Source organism: Acanthisitta chloris, unplaced genomic scaffold, assembly GCF_000695815.1.
Source record: "Acanthisitta chloris isolate BGI_N310 unplaced genomic scaffold, ASM69581v1 scaffold28790, whole genome shotgun sequence".
In the NCBI taxonomy this organism is placed as follows: Eukaryota; Metazoa; Chordata; class Aves; order Passeriformes; family Acanthisittidae; genus Acanthisitta; species Acanthisitta chloris.
Window position 1 is genome coordinate 24,660 of NW_008650392.1, and position 20,546 is coordinate 45,205.

The window sequence follows — 20,546 nt, forward strand, 5'->3', positions numbered from 1 at the left end:
CCTTTATCGCACTTAGCTAAGATTTCAAAGTTTCAACATGCTTGTTCCCAATTCACTTACCAGGTATTTGACACAGTAAGGATTCTCTCAACCTCGATGAGCAACCTTGAGAGGCATCCCTATTCAGGGGGAGATCCTGGCATGCAGCCCACTGCCATGCAGGAGAGCTCAACAGACCCTGGGCTATTCCCTATTTGTGGAGGAAGATGACTGATTTATAGTAATATTTGCATAACAGCTGTATTTTGGTTGGCGCATGCTCAATTAGCTCTCAGCTGTTGAGGAAGTTTTATGGCCCTTAGCTATTGTGTTGTTATCTGTCTTCCTAGAGTCCAAGTTAGGCCAGGTGCAGCCATCCAACCACTACTGTTAGCTGTTGCTTAAGCCAAAAGCAGGGGGAAAACACTGCCACACCCAGTGAGGTCATTCTAACCATCCCCTCTTGTAGGATCTTCTTTACCGTTAAAATTATTGGGAGTTTTGCCACTGGTTACAATGGCAGTAAGATCAGAGGCTTTAGGTCAGTACCAGAATATGCTAGTGATGAGAAGAATATGTGATTTGGATGAAGAGGGAAGACATTTCTCTCAGTTCCTCACAATGGCTCAGAAATTCATTGAAAGTGTTAGCAAGAGGCCCTTTTATTTCCTCCTGCAAAAATCACGTATGTTTATTTCCTGTCATAAAATATACTAATGGTAGTAAAGAGAAGTTTCTAGAAGGAAAAATTTGATTTCTCAGCTAATTGAGGAGAGAAGGGGAAGTTACAAATCCCTGGTTGCCTATTACCGGCTGACTAGCAACATTTGGCCACAGAAAGCAATATGAACATAGCTTTAACGCACAGGTGGCTACAAGAGAAGGGCTGTGCTGTATGAAGCTCAGTATCGCCTTAAAGTGGTTCAACCTACTTTTCCAAACACACTACAAAGTGAGTTAGACTGAAACTGTTGTTGATTGTCTGTTCCACTTCAGATGGCTGCATATTCATTTTAGCTTTAGAAAGAAGTTTGTGTCGGCATTTTCTGTTCCTTGTAGTCACACTGGCTTTTCAAAATAGTTTTTGAGCTAAAAGTATGTTTCCTGAAATTCATACACTGGTGCAAAAAATATCTCTTTGCTTACTGCTGCTGCACTGAAGCAGATGGTGAGTACTAAGACTCAGAGCCAGTAGGCAAGTAATTTTTCGGTGTCTGGGTGCAGAAATGTAGCTGTTGGGTCAAAGTAGGCTTTTACAAGACAGGCTGTCGTTGGAAGTTAGTTTGAGTTCAAGTCCTCTTGAGTTAGCCCAGTAAGACTCCTGCAGTAGACTACATGAGCTGCACAGATGCACTATTGCATTTCCAGCTTGAGTTTCACCCACAACCTCTGGAAGACCATCTGCCTTAAGCTGAAACTCAATTCTGACTCTGTTTTCCTATGTGAACAGTAATCAGATTAAGGATGACACCTAGGTTATGCCTCAGGTTAGTAAAGATAAACTTGCAAAATTCATCATGATCTATGTCATAATGATGTCACACACCTAATGTGCATTCCCAGTATGGTATCCACAGTTACTTGGCACACAGACCATGATGCAGTGTTATACATGGGGGACAGATATGCTGTCTGTGAATAATGCAAATGGGTGAGTGCAGAGGAGTTATTTCAGTGCAAACTGATCTCAGAAAAAACTTGATTCTGCAAATTACAAAGCAACTTTTGCTCCCTCTGAAGTCAGTAGAAGTTCATGTCACTTTTCAAATTCACTTGGATTAACCTAGTCTTGACACTGTGGCACTTTCCTCGTAAAGAAAATTGGTAGCTGTGAAAGATCAAAGATTTTCTAATTTAAGGTGGGAGGGAATGTTTGCTGCTTATGAAAACCTTAGCTTCATAATGAGCAATAATGCAATCTGATAATCTACCATTATTGAGTTTCCTTCTCTTTTTTATTTTCTTAAGCTGAATTTATGTCACCTGTAGACAGAAGTAAGGAAAATGGATTGAAAATGCCAAACCTATGCAAATTTTGTGATATTAAATTAACAACCTGCTCAAACCAACATCAGTGCAAGAGCAACTGCAACATCACTTCTATCTGTGAGAAGAGTAGTGAAGTTTGTGTTGCAATATGGTAAGTTATTTCTTCACAGAGGTGGGGAGGGGAGCACATCGTCATTCATGATTGCTTAGTACTTACCTCAATTGCTCTTATATTCAGAATGTCCCTGCTACCTCCCCAGGCTTTGCTCTCTTACTTCCAACTCATACCTGTGCTCAACATACCAAGAGTTGCTTGAGGTTAACAATTCTGATATGAAATGTTCTGGAGCCTTTTTTTTTTCTTCTGGAACAGTTCTGTTCCAGCTTGTGCTGTTATTGGAAAAGAGGCATGGTTTTGCTCAAACCAGTAAGCTGCATTCACCCACAGCACTCAGAGCAGAAACAGATTTGAGACTCAAGAGTGGATTGTGGTGACATTTGCTGAAGATAAACAATTCTCTCTCAAGTTTCAAAGTGAACTAGATTATGTAGATTTATCACAGAAGGCTTACTGCTATGTATAGGTAGAAATACTTTCTCTCAATGCTAAAAAAATCCTGTGTATGCAGTGACTTTGATGTAGGCATGATGCTTTTTATATCGCATGTGTCTAGGTTCAAAAAAATCAAGGCTTTATGAAAACAAGTTGTAACACCTTTTTTAGGATTTGTTGACTCTAGACTTATGTTCCAGTCTAAAAACTGATGTTTTGCCCTTCCATAAATGGGTATCCAGTCCTACCAAAGAAAACCAGAAACACTCTTAATGAGTTCATAAGTGGACAAAAGAAACAGAGTTGAGTATTTGCAGCATTGCTGCTGATTTAGGAAAATAATTAGAACCAGTTACAGAGAGACATAATTAATTCATTCATTGAGGGATCAGTTGTGTCCGTTGACTTGAAGAGATGTTCACCATAATTAGAAGTAGACACTTGAAATGCAAGTATCTGTGTTGCTGTTCCATATTTGTCCTGTGCTTCTTTAGTAAGTGATCGCTGTTTATTATTGCCATAAAAAGGGGCTGTAGTGCAATTTAAGACACATTCTGGATTTTTCAGGACCATTTATCCAAAAGGCAAGTGAGTCGAGAGCTGTATTTAAAATGCTCTTCGCCTTTGAGTCTTTGGTCAATGAAATGAAATCTATGGACCAGGACAAAACACTGGAATAAGGTCTCGATTATCAGTTGTAGATATCTGCCTGACAGTAAGGCAACTCTAGCTTTCTGGATACAAAAGTATGTTCTGAAGTTCACAGCAGTTCATTGAGCTTTAGCTTGAATAATTCTGGGTGAGATTTTCAAAGGCACTCTTCCGAGCTTAGTGATAATATGATACAGGAATAGCTGTGCCATTGTATAAATGTGAGGAGCCCAGGCACAGCCAAACTTAACTTATTCAGGAAAGACCGAGAAGAGCATAGGATATTCTTTAAATGCCATTTATGTTCTCGAAAGAGGCAAATTTTGGGCAGGTGCAGTCCTGTCTGCTGCCTTTGTTAAATATTCCTTCTTTGATTTCAATTTTCTCTTTTTCATTTTTTAGGAGACAGAATGATGAAAATGTGACATTAGAAACAATATGCCATGATCCCCAGAAAACATTGTACGGTCATGTTTTGGATGACTACGACTCAGAGCAGTGTTTGATGAGGGAAAAGAAGGAAGATGGGGGATTGATGTTCATGTGTTCCTGTTCAGGTGAAGAATGCAATGATATGCTCATTTTTACATCAGGTAAGTTTAGTAATTTACTTTGCATTCCTACATTCCTTACAAGTAATATTAACTGTGTCATACCATACTTTGGAATTGCATTTTGTGGAAGAAAACCTCTAGTAGCAGGAACTATTTTGATCTCTTTTGAATCTTACAAATCTCAACCTTTCTTTTCTGTGTTCAGAGGATATTTCTTCCTGCCAAGCTGTCCTCCTTTTGAAACAAGTCTGATACTCAGGTCAAGACATTGCACTTAAGAGCAGTTGAAATATGAAAACAAGATGTTTACAGTTGTTCTGTTGATGTATCAAAAATGCAACAGATGCTAATTGCCTGAAACCTAATGTAGAGTCAAATGCTGTATTTAAGGTCCTGTCTCTTCTAAAAGGCTGTATTGCCATAGAGTGTTATCTGCATTTACATGTACTACTGATAACTTGATAGGATGTTAATTTTAAAGTCAGCTTCTCTAGTGTAACTCACCATCTGCACTTGTTCTGTGGTGGGTGTGAAGTAGCTAGAAAGTTCTTTCACTGGGGGATATGGTACCTCATGCTTACTATGGCACAAGGAAGTGTATGTGACTTCAGGTAAACCAGAGAAATCTGAAGTATAGACCAAATCACAAGTGCATAACTTGTCCCCATTCTACTTTGTGAATGCCAGTATAGGCCACTGCAAATACAGTAAAGGCAGTGCAGGTGTGTACAGTGCTGGTGGACCTCATGCTGCACACACAGATGTGCATGGGTGCACACACACACACTTCGCTATATTTTCTCCAACCTGATGGATCCTACAATTACTCTTTTACTGAGACTAAGTCAGGTCCCTCATAGTCAAGTGTGAGGACACCCTTGGAGAACCTTGTGTGCACACACTTCTATAGGAGTGTGGCACGCAAAACCCACCCACATCACATATAAGTTCCTCAGAAAAGGGTATAATCAAACTCCTGGAAGATGTGGTGACTGACTGCACTGAGATAGACAACTATGTGAGCGACTTTGAGCTCTCACTTCTCAGTCCTCTCAGAAGGCTAACTAGTTTTGGTCATGAATTAGCCAAGAGCAAGCTAGCAAGTCTTTGCTTCCCTTGGCTCAGGTTATCCATATCTGGTACCACCCTCTTCCTCATCCCCTCCCCAAGCCTGATTTGAAACCAGACAACCTGACTACTGCTCCATGATTGTGTGACCAATCCTTACCTGGGTGATCTTTAAAGGATTTAGAGTAAATATTGGTATTGATGTGAGCACAGCTGGTAGACCGAGGACCTAATTCTCACAGACTGCCTTGATTTTATGGAAGAGAATGGTTCCCAGTGAAAAGATCTTACTCTGTGTCAGCTGTCTAATGTTTTTGTACAACACAAACCGCACCCTTGTGGATTTTGGCTAATTTGTTATGAATTAGTCGCATTATAGCTGTTTCTCCTGGAGCTATGTAGCTGAATGCAATCACTCTGATAAATGTGTGTCTTCAGTGTATATGTTTATGAAAACTGTTCTATAAATTCAACATCAAATGTCTTCATTCTCATCAACTCTGCAGCCCCACTAATGCTTCCAGAGCAACCTAAAAGGAGCTGTAGTATAAATTTAAACCCAGACTTTTTACCCTAATTCCCTTCGCTCTTCTGAGTGAAGGTTTTCCTTCTAGGTCATGTGCTGTAAGCACTCTAGGTGATTCATGAAAACCATGTGCTGCATTCATATGTATTAAGTGAATAACTACAGATAAAAATTAAAGTAATGTAAAACTTCACTTTGTAACATTTCCAGTTCATTCACAAACACAGGCATTAACTCCAGTTGGGAGAAGGGAGAATTGAGGCTTTGTCATTCCTTTTTTATTGTTGTGGATTAGTGTTTCTTTTAAATGAAAACAGCCCCTTTGGGTTGCTTGCCTGGTTAGCCATGGCAGGAAGACAAACGATTTTTACAGTATCAGACATGCGGTTTCCTGTCTGTGTTTAACTTTGAGCAGAACATCACAGCCAGCTGGTCCATGGCTCCTCCAGACAACTAGATAATAGCCTGTAATAATTTTGCCTTTGGAATGACTGTCATCCAGATCTATTCTGTACATTGTTCTTGCCTTTTTTTTGTCTACATTTCTTGTACACCAGAGCAAGAATTTTTTGCCGTGTTTTTGCACATTCTGTATTTTTAGAGAGCTGACAAAAGCTACTCTAAAAAAAACATGATCAATCAATGGTTTTGCTCCTTTGTTAGCAGAAACTGAGATGATAACAAAGATTGTAATTTTTCACCTGTTAATCACAGCCTTTCCTTTCAAGCTGTTGCTATAAATTATTAGTGTTCTATATCTTCTTCCTGCATGCACACTTAAGACAGACCAGATATAGTTTGTTTCTTGTGTTTCTGAGGTAAGAAACAAAATTGTGGGTAAGGCAACAAGTTCTAGTTTCCACAGAGGTTAGTCACTGTGTTCCAGTGATTCACAGCTGAGCTGTTATTGCTTATGGAAGAATTGGTTTATAGCACTGTTGGCTTGTATCAGTCTTGTCTGCGAAGGGCAAATCTCCTGACTCAATTTTTAGACACAAACATCTAAAGGTTTTGGGTATTGGGAGGTGTTGTTGATACCAGGGGTCTAAGAGCACAGCTCTCTGTTTTTAGGTTAAGCCCCTTTGGATAGCACATATTTAACTCCTTCTGTCGCTTTGCAGGACTTAACTGCTTTATAAGGTCCTAGAACACACAAAAAGGAAAATAAACATGCCTCAGATTACATTGTTCACAGCTTTGTACCATTTGCACCTTCCTCTTGTCATATATTACTTTCAAGTAGTTATGTTACTTTCTTCTTCAGAATATTATTCAAAGTTCTTCATTTTGTTGCAAAATTAGCATAGTAGTGTCAATTGGTGCAGAATTAGCAAGGTAGCTAAAAGAACTTATCTAAGACTAACTGTGTGAGTAAGTCTCAAAGGGGGAGTTGTTGAAAGGGGCCTCGGACAAGAATGCACCCAAGGACATAAATTCTTACACCTGTGACTAGCTCATCCTAGAGGGGTGCAGATGAGCCAGCAGAAGTCAGTCAAGATGAAGCTAAGGAACTTGCAGACCAGGTAATGAGCTAAGCCAAGACTTCAAAGTTCATGGAAGGGACACTAATGGACATCCCTTCAGCAGCCACAAGGGACCACCAGAGACTATCCAAAACCCCCATGGAAGACCCCCAAGAAGCCATGGACTCAAAAGTGGGGTAATTAGCATAAGAAGCGAGAGAATCGCAAACAAATAGATGACAGAATACTAATTTATAAGAGTTAAGTAACTTGTGACCAATGAGCACTAATTTCTTTGTTTGCTGAAATGTATAAATAGTAAAAAGTTTGGATAGTTGGGATGCAGCTTGGAGGATCATCCCCCATGCAACCAGTGCCAGAATAAATAATACCTGTACTTAATGCACATTGGTGTTAAGGGATTTTATTTCCGATTCCAGTGACAGTTTCTGACTTGCCCAAGGGTGGATTTAGAAATGTCTGAAGTAGTTACATCCAAATCAAATGCCTCTTTCTTGTATGGACTTCCATTTAAATTGCCAATCTGCAAAATAAGCAAGACAGTCAGACATGTGCCTAAACATGCTTGTAGTTCTGCTGTGTCAGGGGATTGACCCTGATTCAGATCCATGGCATTTCAGGCCACAGGCAGCTGGTGGAAAATCATGTGTGCAGAATCACTCAAAACAATGTTCTGTAGTTCTTGGAGAAATAATATACAGGAGACAGGTAACCATTGTAAATCCGACTACTCTGTGTTTATTTTTTAATCCCTTTCCCTTTTGCCAAACGAAATTGTGGGCGACTGGCAAGCAGCTTATACCCCTGTGGTGGAAAAATGCTTCTCACAGCAAAACTCAATACCAGTGTGTTTTAATTATTATTTATTCAAAAGTCTAATGTCAGTGTTACCAGAAGGCAAAGCCAGGGAGCAGAACCACTGGAAAAGATTAACCAAAATCAGGGAGAAAAGCCCTGGGTGGCTAGAAGTTGACTAGGCAGCAGACAGAGGCCTGCTCCTGTTGTCGTGGAAAAAATGAGTGCAGGACTAGACTACCAAGGGGTTTTCCTCCCTGATGTCTGGTTGTGTCTGATGGATCTCCTGCCATCTTGCTTTACGTTCTTGTGCTTTCACCTGCTGGGATGAACCAGGTCTGTCTGTAGTTGTTTGCACAGTCCCAGTCCATCCTTGATGTTTGGGCAGCTTTGTTCTTCAGCCTTCCCTTCACCACCCCAGCTCCCAGCCTCTATTCATGAGCCAGTGTAAGCATGACAACTGCCTAACAAAGTTGTTTCTTATCAACAATCCTAAGTTCTTTGAGGTCAAGGCTTGTTTACCCAAAGGAACCAAGCAGGACTGGCCCTTTCCAACCCCACATCTGACCCATTCTCCATGATCAGAGATGACCAGGCACTCGTAGCCAAAGAAATGGGATTCCTACATGTTACTCAGTGCATGACCTACCTGGAATGCCATGTAACTTCTTCCTCTTGTGCATCTCATTCAGACACATTCATTCAACAATATGCAAAAGGGTGACCCCAGCACTGAAGACTGCAAATAGGAAATCAGTCTTTAAGAACTGTTGTCAGTATGTATGCAGTTGTTATGCTGGGCATCACATTCAAATCCAAGCAACAATGCAGAGAACTTGAAATTTGGAAACAGGATTTTGCACAGCTTTGTTTGGTTTAGAGTTGTTCCATGGTGATAATTTTTTATTCTCGCCTGTCTTGCATTGTTATGCAGAACTCCCTGCAGCTTGGAACTGGGGCGTCTGTGGGATAGTTCAGGTAAACTCTGTTTATTGGTCAGGTATTGCCAGATGAGTTCATTAATTTGGGCAGGAATATGGGAGAAACCTTTAGCAGTGACAATATATACAAATTCTGAATCATATCATCCAACCCCTTGAAATTCGAGTGAGAGAGATGACTGACAGGTGAACAAGAGTTTATGATAATAATGAAGCTAATTGGGGGAGTGTGTTGAGGGAGGGAGGGTGTTGTGCTGCTAACAATCTTCACATTGATCATGGTTTTACAGAGTTGGCTAATTGAGAGTGTAAGAGACATAAGTATTTGATTAATCAATTGTGGTTGAGTCATTTGCCTGAACTCGAGTGAGAGAGATGACTGACAGGTGAACAAGAGTTTATGATAATAATGAAGCTAATTGGGGGAGTGTGTTGAGGGAGGGAGGGTGTTGTGCTGCTAACAATCTTCACATTGATCATGGTTTTACAGAGTTGGCTAATTGAGAGTGTAAGAGACATAAGTATTTGATTAATCAATTGTGGTTGAGTCATTTGCCTGAACGAATTACAGCCTATGGATTTCCAGTGTGTCAAGTGCTGTGATTGCTTACTGTGTATGGTTGTTGCCTGGGAGAGCTGGTATTGTTCTGCTGCCTGACTCACCACAAGCATGCCTGTGTGATGCCTTGTCCTGTGCCCAGACCGCAGGAGATATGGATAATGTTTTAGAGTTTCCTTAACTTGGTATCTCTCACTTGTCTCTAACATGTTGCCCGTCTTTTCCTTTCTTTCTCTCCTCTTCCTCTCCTTACTAGAGTCAAAGTGTTAGTGATTTTACTTGGCTACACAGGAGGATCTCAGACTTAAGAGCAGACTTAAGATCTGTGCACAAACAGTCACCAGACCAGTAAATACTTACGTGATGAGTTGTCCGGTGCTCAAGGAACAGCAGAAGGGAGATGATTACAGCTGGACTGCTTCCAAGTGGATTTTAACAAAGGCTTTCATTAATCTCTTTTTCTGTTATCCAACTAACATGTTCAGAAGGCAACTGTCTTCCAGCTGCCCCATAAAAGAGGTCAGTAGCATTACATAATGTTGCACACAGCCTCTCACCGCTTGTATATTAGCTTTGTTCTCTATGTTTCCTCTTAGGTATTTGCAGGCACAAGAGTCCCACCCAGTGCCTGCAGCTGTGTGTAACCAAAGGAGAGGCTGTCTAATGCTGAACGTCTGATTCACTTAGTAGGATAGAAAGGAAATAGAATGGAAAGAGGCTAAAGAAGCCAAAATTTTGTTTTGCTCTGTATTATTTATATTGTTTGCTTCCTAGGAAAATAACCGTGCCTAGCTCCGTTACAGATTTGTGTAAAAACAAACTAGGCAGCACTCTTCCAGTCTGGTTGGCATATTTGTTACAATTTGCATCACTTGAGAGCTTAATAAGTGTGGGAATGTGGCCAACCTTTTATCAGGTTGTCACGGAAGAGACTTTAATAATTACAGACAGAAACAAACTGTAACTAACACTGGCAACATAATATTTTGGGAAAGGTTGGAGGGGTGAAACTCAGGCTGAGAATAAAAATAGTGGTTAATGTGTGGCATCTGTTGGAACATATTGAAACTGGAGAGATTGATTTGTTCCAGAAAACCACCAGCAAACAGCAGCAGACACCCAAGCTGTATAACCGAGCCATGTATCACAGTCACATCATGTAAAGTTAGAGTATGTCGACTCTCGTATCTCTGAGTAGGAAAGCTCAGCTACAAAGTAAAAATGTGTGAGAGATGCCATGTACACACAGTGAAGTGACCTGTTAGAATAGGAGAGATAGGAGGGGTATGTGTCTGGGGGTGGAGATTTTAAGCAAATGGGTGCTGTGCCAACAAACCAAGGAATTACACTTTCTAGCCAGCAGTGAGGGAATAAAAACAGCAACAAACTGTTTGTTCTGTCTTAGAGCTTAAGAGTTTCTTAAACCTCCTGGGTGCTGAATAGCATACTTGGCAATCAGTTGAAAAATGAAATTCTGCTTACAATAGATGAAATATCCATTACATCATTGCTGCCCAGCCCTTTTGCTGGAGTAAGCCACCCAGAGGCAATCAAGTTCCCTGCCTCCCACCCCTGTGACTAAGATACAGCCATTCCCATCAGGTGACGGATACATATGAATGACTCTTCTAACATGTAGGGCTTATAACTGGGTCATGTAACTGGGGATTTTCCCTGGGTGTTACAGAGAATTCTTAAGTCCTGATCCCCTGGGTAGTCATGTGCCAAGGGCAAAGCTGCTGGCCTGCAGGGAAGAGCAGCAGTGGGTGTGTCACAGGTCTCCAAAACTAGTCATACCAGCCTTAGTACCTCTCAGGAAAGGAGCTAAGTGGTGGCGCTGGGCAATTACGTGCACTAAGTGCTCTGAGGGCTGGGTTTGGTTTACTGGCCCTTTGTTGGCTGCAGGGCAGCATTTGGGCACGGCCAAGTACCCAGAAGATGAAGTGAATGAATTCCCACACCTTTGAATAAACATCCTTAGGGCACAAATTCTGAACCATGCAGATGGCAGTCTTTTGACAGACAGCTTTAGAAACAGGCCCTAGGGGTGGCTCTACCTTGTTATTTCTACTGTCTTTGAGGGAAAGGCTGTAGATGTTGTCTACCTAGACTCTAGAAAAGCCTCTGACACCATTTCTCCTGGAGAAACTGGCTGTTCATGGCTTGAAATAGGAGGACTTTTTGCTGGGTAAAAATGTGTCTGGATGGCTAAGCCCAAAGAAAGGTGGTGAATTGTGCTGCATGCAGCTGGTGTCCAGTCACAACTGATGTTCCCCAGGGATCAATATAGGGGACAGTCCTGTTAAATATCTTTGTTGATGACCCAGGCAAAGGGATGGAGCGCACCTTCAGTCAGTTTGCAGATGACACCAAGTTGGATGGGAGCATTGAACTGCTCGATGGTACTAAGGCTCTACAGAGGGATCTGGACAGGCTGGATCAATGGGCCAAGACCAAGTGTATGAAGGTCAACAAGGTGAAGTGCCAGGTCCTGGACTTGGGTCACAGCAACCCCATTACAATGCTGCAGGCTTGGAGAAGAGTGGCTGGAAAGTTGCCTGGTGGAAAAGGACCTGGTCAGCTGGCAGCTGAACATGGAGCTGGCAGTGTGTCCAGATGGCCAAGAAGGTAAATGACATCCTGGCTCGTGGCTTGTATCTGAAAGTGTGGCCAGCAGGACAAGGGCAGTGATCATCTCCCTGTACTCAGCATTGGTGAGGCCGCACCTTGAATCCTGTGCTCAGTTCTGGGCCCCCACTGCAAGGAAGACATTGAGGTGCTGGAGTGTGTCCAGAAAAAGGCAGCAAAGCCCTTTTCTGGGTCTGGAGCACAAGTCCTGTGAGGAGCAGCTGAGGGACTTGAGGTTGTTTAGCCTGGAGAAAAGGAGGCTCAGGGGGAACCTTTTTTGCTCTCTGCAACTGCCTGAAAGGAGATTATAGCAACGTGGGGGTCAGCCTCTTCTTCCAAGTAAGAAGCAATAGAACCATCAGCCTTTTCTTCCAAGTAAGAAGCAATAGAACCAGAGGAAATGGCTTCAAATTGCACCAGGGGTAGTTTAGATTGGATAGTTGGGACATTTCTTCACCAAAATGGTTGTTAAGCATTTGAACGTGTTGCCCAAGGAAGTAGTTGAGTGACCATCCCTGGATGTATTTGAAAGATGTGCAGGTGTGGCAGTTAGGGACATGGTTTAGTGGTGAACTTTTCAGTGCTGGGTTAACAATTGGACTCAATGATCTTAGGAGCCTTTTCCAACCTAAACAATTCTGTGATTCTATAGCAGGCCAGGCAGACCTGCCAACTACCAGGGATAGTGCCTCACCATGAGACAGATACTGTTTTGGATACTCTGGTAATATCCTTTTCAGACTAAAAGATGAAGACATACAACTCAAGCACAAGTTGCTGGCCCTGACAGGCTTGGTTTACCTAGTCCAAAAAAAAGCTCCTGTCAAATTCAGGAACTTACTGAAGGAATTAAGCTTTCAGGAAAGTCTACAAGCAATGTCAGAGTTTATTTTCCATCGGATAGCAAGATAGAGCCCACTCTGGTTTTAACATCTAGTAATCTCTGTCTTCTGCCATCAGTTAGTTCAGCATAGAGCTGAGGGAGGTGTGGAACTGATTTCCTACACAACAAAACTATTAAATTTTTAGAAAAAGAATTCTTTATCTCCAGCAACTACGGAAAATAAAAATGTTTCCAAGAAACTATCAAGATAAGAAAAATGCAGGTTAATTTGAGGTGCAGCATTTGAGTCTGATTATTACCGTGTATTTTGTTTCAGAATCCACCATTTTCCTAAGGAAAGACTCTTCCCCTCCCCCCATAAAAAAAATGCTCCCCACCCCTATCTACAATGCCTCAGAAACAATGCCTGTTAAATTAGGAGAAGTTTTTAAAAGTTGGATTAACTTTCAGATCACTTTTGTCCTCAAGTTAGGGGTTTCAGAGAAAAGTACAGGAATGTCAGAAGTAGTTTCTGTTTTGAAAATCAACATTTCTCATTTAAAACTGCTTTGCTGAAGATTTCCAAGTTATTTTAATTCTAAAACTGAAGATTTCCAAGTTATTTTCATTCTAAAAATTACCAAAATCAGGAGGATACGTGAGACACTGAACTACAGAATTTCATTCTCACTTGGGGATTCTTCAATAGAGATAAACTAAATTACCTCAAACAGCTGCTCAGAGTAAATTTCATTGCACTGAAAATGAAGCATTTTATGGAACTAGTTTTCATCCAGAAAGTGCTACAGAGACAGGCAGGCGTTTCTGTATTTTATTGACTAGTATCTTGCCCAGAAATCAGTACGCATGTTAGGTTCAATCTCTCATTTTGTCTAATTCAGAATATTCAGAGATGAAAAGCTCTACTCTGAATCAGAGAAGGACTTGAACCTATACCCCATACTAGTCCCTTCACTGGTGAGGATTTAGCACTTGTATCTCATGCCAAATTGCAACATTTGAACAGAAATTCTGTTTAAGCATAAACATTGAAAAAGTGTTAGTCTTCATTCCAGTGTGGAATTCAAACCAAACTGAAACCTCAGAATTGCTACAAAACGGAGTTGTCCTCCAGTCGTCTCAAAGGGCTGCTTTGTGACTTGGGAGCTTGCAAAATAAACTAGATCACAGTCCTGAGTCTGGGACCATGTTTTGTGACCTTTTGCTTCTGGAGATTTTTAAGACACTGGACAAGCTTGCAACACATCAATGTTGACACATTTAACTTGGGTTCTGCTAATATCAACTATGTTTTTGTCCTGCTGTGTGGCTTTGACTAGCAGTTGAATAGGCAGCAACTTCAGAAACTCACAGGAGCAGCAGACAGCACAGAAGTAGTTCTGTCGGTGCTGGCTGGGCACTCTGCTGCCCTGCTCATTCAAGTCTGTGTCCTCATTTCATGCCATTGTTTTATTTCTTGTTTCCAAAGTTCAGTGACACTAAAGTTCAATCAAAGGCACCCAATCCATCCTAAAGAATTTGCAGGCTCTTGTGCTTTGAAGCTTCCGGACTGAACAGGGGCAGTACAGTGTTTCCATTTTCCTTGGCACCTGAGCCCTATTCCCTCAAGGCTTAGGTAGTGTTAAGGGTTGTGCAGATGGCTTGTGCGTAGTTTAAACCGCATACAGGAAGCTTTCTTTTAGCTCAACTTCTCTATTGTTATGCTATATTAATAGGCTCTTTTGAAGCTTAAGAAAGGACTGATCCACCTAAATAATAGTTCTGGGTGGGGAAACTTATTCTGGAGCATGTTTGCAAAACATGAAAGGCTCTTTCATTTAACCATTTCCTTGCTTGCGTGTGCAGCCAGATTTTGCTCATTCTGGTGCTCAGAAAGAAGCAGCTGCACTCCCATTTTTTAAATTACGAGGTTTGAGTCATAGGTATTTATTAATAAGCAAATGAACATATTTGTTCTTAGATTCTTGTAATCAAGCCAGAAAATGTTGGTTAGCCACTATGCAAACATACAGCTATGCTCTGAATTTTGATCCTGTCCTGGTTTTGTACACAGATTCAACAGAAAACTACCCCATCCTTAGCTTGTACTGGAATGACTGATTTGGTTCTTAGCTCTTTAATTCTTCTGGCAGGCAGCTCAGTGCCCTCCTAAGCCCAGAGTTCATCCTTGTTGGTCCTAACACTCATTTAATTCTTGTGGCAGGCAGCTCAGTGCCCTCCTAAGACCAGAGATCATCCTTGTTGGTCCTAACACTCATTTCCCCCTGATGGCTGCTCATTCTTGCAATTCCCAAACCTTGAGTGGGACTTGTCTATTGTCTTAAAAACTGAAAACTAGCACAGCCTTCGTCCCTGCTGCTTTAGGTGGGGATATGCAGCTGCATGCTTTTCACGCTCTGCTTCCTCCAAAGGACCGTGCCAAAGCGGATGTGTCACTTTGCAGCAGGGGTGCAGGATGATACAGTGCTCAGGGGAAGTGGCCAAACTGCTCAGCTTCTGCTATGATTAATTTTTTTTTCATTCTTTTTCAAGTAACATTTGCAACATCAACAGTTTATCCCTTCCACCCAGAAATTCCCCTGTACCACGAGCAGAACTTTCTCTTGTGCAAAAAGAGGAAGAGCTGAAGGGGCTGTGAAGTCTGCTGAAAAGTTCTCAACTGTAGGCAAAAATAATACAGCCTCTTCTAGGGCATTGTAGGAATGATCAGAGATCCTCACACAGTGGAGAGTGGGAGCATTGGGTGAGTTTCTTCTTGTTAGAGCTGAACATGCACCCAGCTACCTCCAATTGCTTGGACTAATGGGGAGAAATTTGAAAGAGAACTAATACATCCTTGGGGTTTTGTCACTCGTATAGAAAGACATTAGTATTTCAAATATCTGGTCTACATATTGCAGTGTATTGCAGCAGTCAAAGAAAAAGGAGCTTATAAGGTCTTAAAGAGACATGTTCGTCTTTGTGAAAGAGTACACCAAGTAGTATACCATGAGGCCACCAAGATGATTAAAGGGATGGAGCACCTCTCCTAAGACAAAAGGCTGTGCATCCTGGAAAAGACATGGCTTAGGGGTAACCTAATTCCAGCCTTCCAGTACCTGAAGGGAGCCTACAAGAAATATGGATGGGGACTAGTTACAACAGCATGTACTGATAGGACAAGGGGGAATGACTGAAAGAGAGTAGGTTTAGATTAGATATCAGGAAAAATTCTTTACTGTGAGGTTGGCGAGACACTGGAAGAGGTTGCCCAGGGAAGTTGTAGAAGCCCCATCCCTGGGAGGTGTTAAAGGCCAGACCGGATAGAGCTCTGAGTAACATATCTAGTGAAAGGTATCCCTGTCCATGGCAGAGGGGGTTGGAACTAGATAATTTTTCAGGTCACTTCCAACCCAAACCATTCTATGATTCTATGATATAGTCCAAACTTAATAATGCTTTTCTCTGGTCAAGAAAAAAAACCCAACCAAAAAAAAACCCAACCAAAGTCAACCAAATAGAGCCCCGATGTTCATTAAAGTTATTTTTTTCTGATTGTTAACAGATCATGGTTTTGTCATGCAGTTGTGCAGCCAAACTCCAAAATAGACATCCTACAATGCAATCAGTTCTCCTCCACTGGGGTATTTTCCAAGTTCTTTATAAAGCAGATTTTCTGAAAGCAAAGAATGCACACGGAAATAAGCAATGCAAATCAGTTTACTGACAGTGACATTAGACTTTCTAAATATATTCCTCCCATAAGGGCTATTAAAAAAACGGGATTTTTTTTCCACTCTTCAACACGTTGAAAAGCTGAAGGGATGCCTGTAATATGTTATGAACGTTTTAGGTCTTGGGGTTTTTTAATTTTAAATTTAATAATTTTAAAAGGTACTAAGATTTTATTGCCAGGAGAAATCACTGGAGGATAAGGGTTTGTGATTTGCATAGGTCTGGGAGGAGGGATTGACTTTTGCATAAAAGAAGGAAATACATTCTTTTTAGGCACTGCTAGCAGGTGCCATTAACCCATACTAGCTGGGAATGCCTCCTCTTCCTTGCAACCCTATAAGAGAGGCTAGGATTTAATTGCTCGCTCTACATCTGGTTGGTGAACCTTTCAAACAGAGGAAGCACATCCTGGTTCAGGATTCAGGCCTTTTTCCAGATAGAAAAGAATATACTCTTCAGATGTCCCATCACCTGCTGTTGAACAGCTGATGGCCCCTCTGCTTGCAAGCTGGGTTTACAAAGGGAAAAGTGATTACAAGTGAAATTGGAGGGTCAGAGGCACTGCTTGTTCTACTTGTAAGCTTCTTCCCCCCATTCTTTTTAGCGTTGCTCACCTTTGTTTTGAGAGGCACGGAGTAGGGGAAATGGAGGCTTGTGGCTAATATAGTTAGTGACAGCTTCTCTTCAGAGCTTACTAAACTTTTCCTTTCTGTATTGACTTATTTGGCCTGATGCACGTAACCTGAGTCAGTGACATGGCTGTAAGCATCCACCAGGAATTGTGCTGCCAACACAAGCTACTTGCTTAACTGTGGTTGCAGTTCAGTTGTTTTAGGCTGTTCAGGTTAGACTCCAAGGACTTCTTCAAATCAATCCCCTCCCTCATGGAAATATAATATAATATGTTTTCTCTGACTCAAAGGAAGAAATAGACTGAGAGAGTAAATTTCCATGTATTTGATCAAATCAGATTCAGATAAACTCTGACCCTCCTTCTTTAATCTATTTTTGGAATAAAACTGTTCCCTTTTAAACTGTTTATCTTCCCTAAGAAATACTGAAATAGAAGGTCATTTTTAGAGGTGACAGGGCAGCTCTCACCTCTAGAATAATGGTCCATACTTTTCCCAGAACATGTCTGTATTCTAGATTAGGTCCCTGTTGTTCTTCTATTCCCTATATGTTCCACCTAAGAATGTGTTAGTGTGTGCACTGTACCAGGTATGAAGTTTGAAATGAACCATCTACTGCTTTACAACAGGACAGCCAGTGTACAGCCAGCAAGTAACACAAGGAGGAAGTTTTCAGATATATAAATCCATGCAAAAGTACATGGGAGGGAGGGTGTGGTAGTGACAATTCTGAGACACCTGTGTACATGCAGATATTTGAATTTGTTCTAGATTTCACATGCATCAAAATATGAGAATGAGTTTTGTTTTTCAGATCTGTATGCAGGCATACATATTGTGCCTGAATATTGTCACACAGTAGTTGTGTGTGAACAGGCTTCCTGAAAATGGCTTTACATAAATCTACTAAAATACACTGGATCTGGAGTGATAACTGGGCAAGCAGAAGTTCACAGGCTGCATTGTCTATTTATTTATCTTAGAAGAATTAATGTGTTCTAGTGATTACTGGTTAAAAGGATAGATCTGTCAAAAATACATTGACAGAGTAAGTGAAAGAGACTTTGGTTATTGTATTCAGGAAAGTGAAGGTTTCATCCATAATATATTGAAAGCCTGAGAGAGGAACAAAGCTATTAAACTGTATTAGGTTCTTGCTTGTTCAGTTCTGGTTTTTTATAAAATAAGCAGACAGGGAAGTCAGGGCAAGTAGAGGCCTATATAATAAACAACATTTTGAAGCAAGAAAGCAGTGACAATTTGTATTATTTACTGTTAGTGGAGGAGATAATCTATTGCATTCTGGATAAAAATTATAATCATTGACAGCCTCTTATGTATATAAAGCTATGATGTAATTTAATCTATGCCTTTCTTCTGTTCTTCTTTACAGATGACCCTCAAAAGCCAGAGAAAGATGAAATTTCCAAAGTCACAATCATAAGTCTTGTCCCATTACTGGTGATTTCTGTTGCTGTGATTGTTATCTTTTACGCTTACCGCACTCATAAGAAGAGGAAGCTCAACAAGGCATGGGAGAAGAATGTTAAGCCCAGGAAACATAAGGACTGCAGTGATGTTTGTGCCATTATGTTAGATGATGACCGCTCAGACATCAGCTCTACCTGTGCCAACAACATCAACCACAACACAGAGTTGCTGCCCATTGAGTTGGACATTGTTGTTGGCAAAGGAAGGTTTGCTGAAGTGTATAAAGCCAAATTGAAGCAAAACACATCAGAACAGTATGAAACTGTGGCAGTCAAGATTTTCCCCTATGAAGAATATGCCTCCTGGAAAACTGAGAAAGACATTTTTTCAGATGTAAACCTCAAGCACGAGAACATCCTCCAGTTCTTGACAGCAGAGGAGCGTAAGACAGATCTTGGTAAACAGTATTGGTTGATCACTGCCTTCCATGCTAAAGGAAACTTGCAGGAATACCTCACACGGCACATTATCAGCTGGGAGGACCTCTGGAAACTGGGTGGGTCTTTGGCCAGAGGGATTGCCCATCTGCATAGTGACCACACACCCTGTGGTCGTCCCAAAACACCTATTGTGCACAGAGACCTAAAGAGTTCCAACATCCTGGTGAAAAATGATTTAACCTGCTGTCTCTGTGACTTTGGGTTATCCCTGAGGCTGGACCCTTCTCTGTCTGTGGATGACTTGGCTAACAGTGGGCAGGTAAGTTAGAAATTTGTAGGGCTGGGAGGGTGTTGTACCAGTTTTTATGTTAGTTCCTGGACTGCAAAGATGAGAAAACCTTAAGCTGCTATGGCAGCTTTTATTTAAAATCATTAAAAATCAATATAATTTTATTTATAAACAAAGAGGTTCTAAATATTAAAGCAACAGTGAGAGAAGTGCGATGTAGGTTTTGTTATGGTTGGAGAGCTGCATATGTATACAGTGCAACCATCCTCTCACTTATACTAAACATGTATGAGCTTGTTAGCAACTGTTCAGGGTGCTGCTGCAGTGCACACACACAGACATAATAATGATCTGCTCCACACTGTGAGTTTTCATGCCTAATGGCATTGCACTTTTGTGTGCATAGACCCAGTCCTGGTGTACCCCAGTATATGTGAAGTCAGTCTTCTGTCCTCAAGAGGTATAAGCAGATAAGTACTCATAGATGATAATTTTAAAAGTCAAAAAAAGAAACCTCTTTAATATTATGGAACGTTCTCCACATGCAAACAAATACAAGAATGTCAAATAAAAATAATTGCCCTGTTGTGATTTGATGTCCTTGGGCACTGGTGTTGAGGCCCACTGTTCTGTTTTGCTTAGCTTTAGTGGATCTGTTTGGGTGTGACCCAGCTAGCATCATTCTTCTCTGTGACCCTTAAGGACTATGATGTTGTGAAGTGACTCCAGCCTCCACCTTGTTTCTTCTGGGCACACAAGAATCACCCACTTAAATTCCCCAACTTGCCAGCTTTAGTGCTGTAAAGGGGTCTTGAACCAGGATTTGCCTTATGCATAATTTCTAAAATTTACCCTTTGACTCAAACCCTTCCCACCAGGAGGTCCAATTTTATAACATATATAATGGAGCTGACCCAAATTTTAATTCAGGAAAACCTCTAGCTTTCTGTGAACTAAGTAAGAGTGTAAGTATTTTACCATTTTTCTGCTCATCCTTATTCAGTAATATTGAAGGCAAGTTGTTGGGGTTACAAAGCCACCTTCTTTCTAGCCTACCCAACTACCTTTCATACCATGCAAATATAGCCATTATTGACTAGTGCCCTTAGTGAAAGGCCTTAGGCTGGAAACCACCTTTTTCCCCATTAGAACCTTTGCAGTCTTTCGAGTTTGGCCATCCATGAGGGTTAATATTTACAGACGTTACTTAATATGATCATATAAATCTGGACCTTTGTCCCCCTATGTTCAAAGGACTGGTAGGTGCTTGCAAGGCCAGCAGTTCTGCACCTCAGCAGTATCAGCACCCTTGTAACAGATGGATAAAGAGGGATATCTACCACCCCTCTGACTGGCACACCTCAGGGCACAAAGCATCTCTTAACAACTTGAAAGAGATGTAAGGTCTTCAGTAAAAGAGATTCAGAAGTCACAAAAAATGATAATGTACTGCAGGGAGAGAGATGGTC

The 20,546-nt window shown here is 41.2% G+C and overlaps 1 protein-coding gene across 1 annotated transcript in view; it reads left to right on the forward strand.

The window, feature by feature from the left end:
* Window positions 1–1,952: 1,952 nt before the first annotated feature.
* Window positions 1,953–20,546, forward strand: part of TGFBR2 (transforming growth factor, beta receptor II (70/80kDa)) — a gene marked incomplete at its 3' end in the record, with an annotated part of 28,504 nt that continues 9,910 nt past the window's right edge. Inside the window, exons 1-3 of the mRNA XM_009084952.1 lie at window positions 1,953–2,119; window positions 3,575–3,765; window positions 18,311–19,107. Of these exons, the coding sequence (XP_009083200.1) occupies window positions 1,956–2,119; window positions 3,575–3,765; window positions 18,311–19,107 (1,152 nt within the window). The remainder of the gene's footprint in view (window positions 2,120–3,574; window positions 3,766–18,310; window positions 19,108–20,546) is intronic.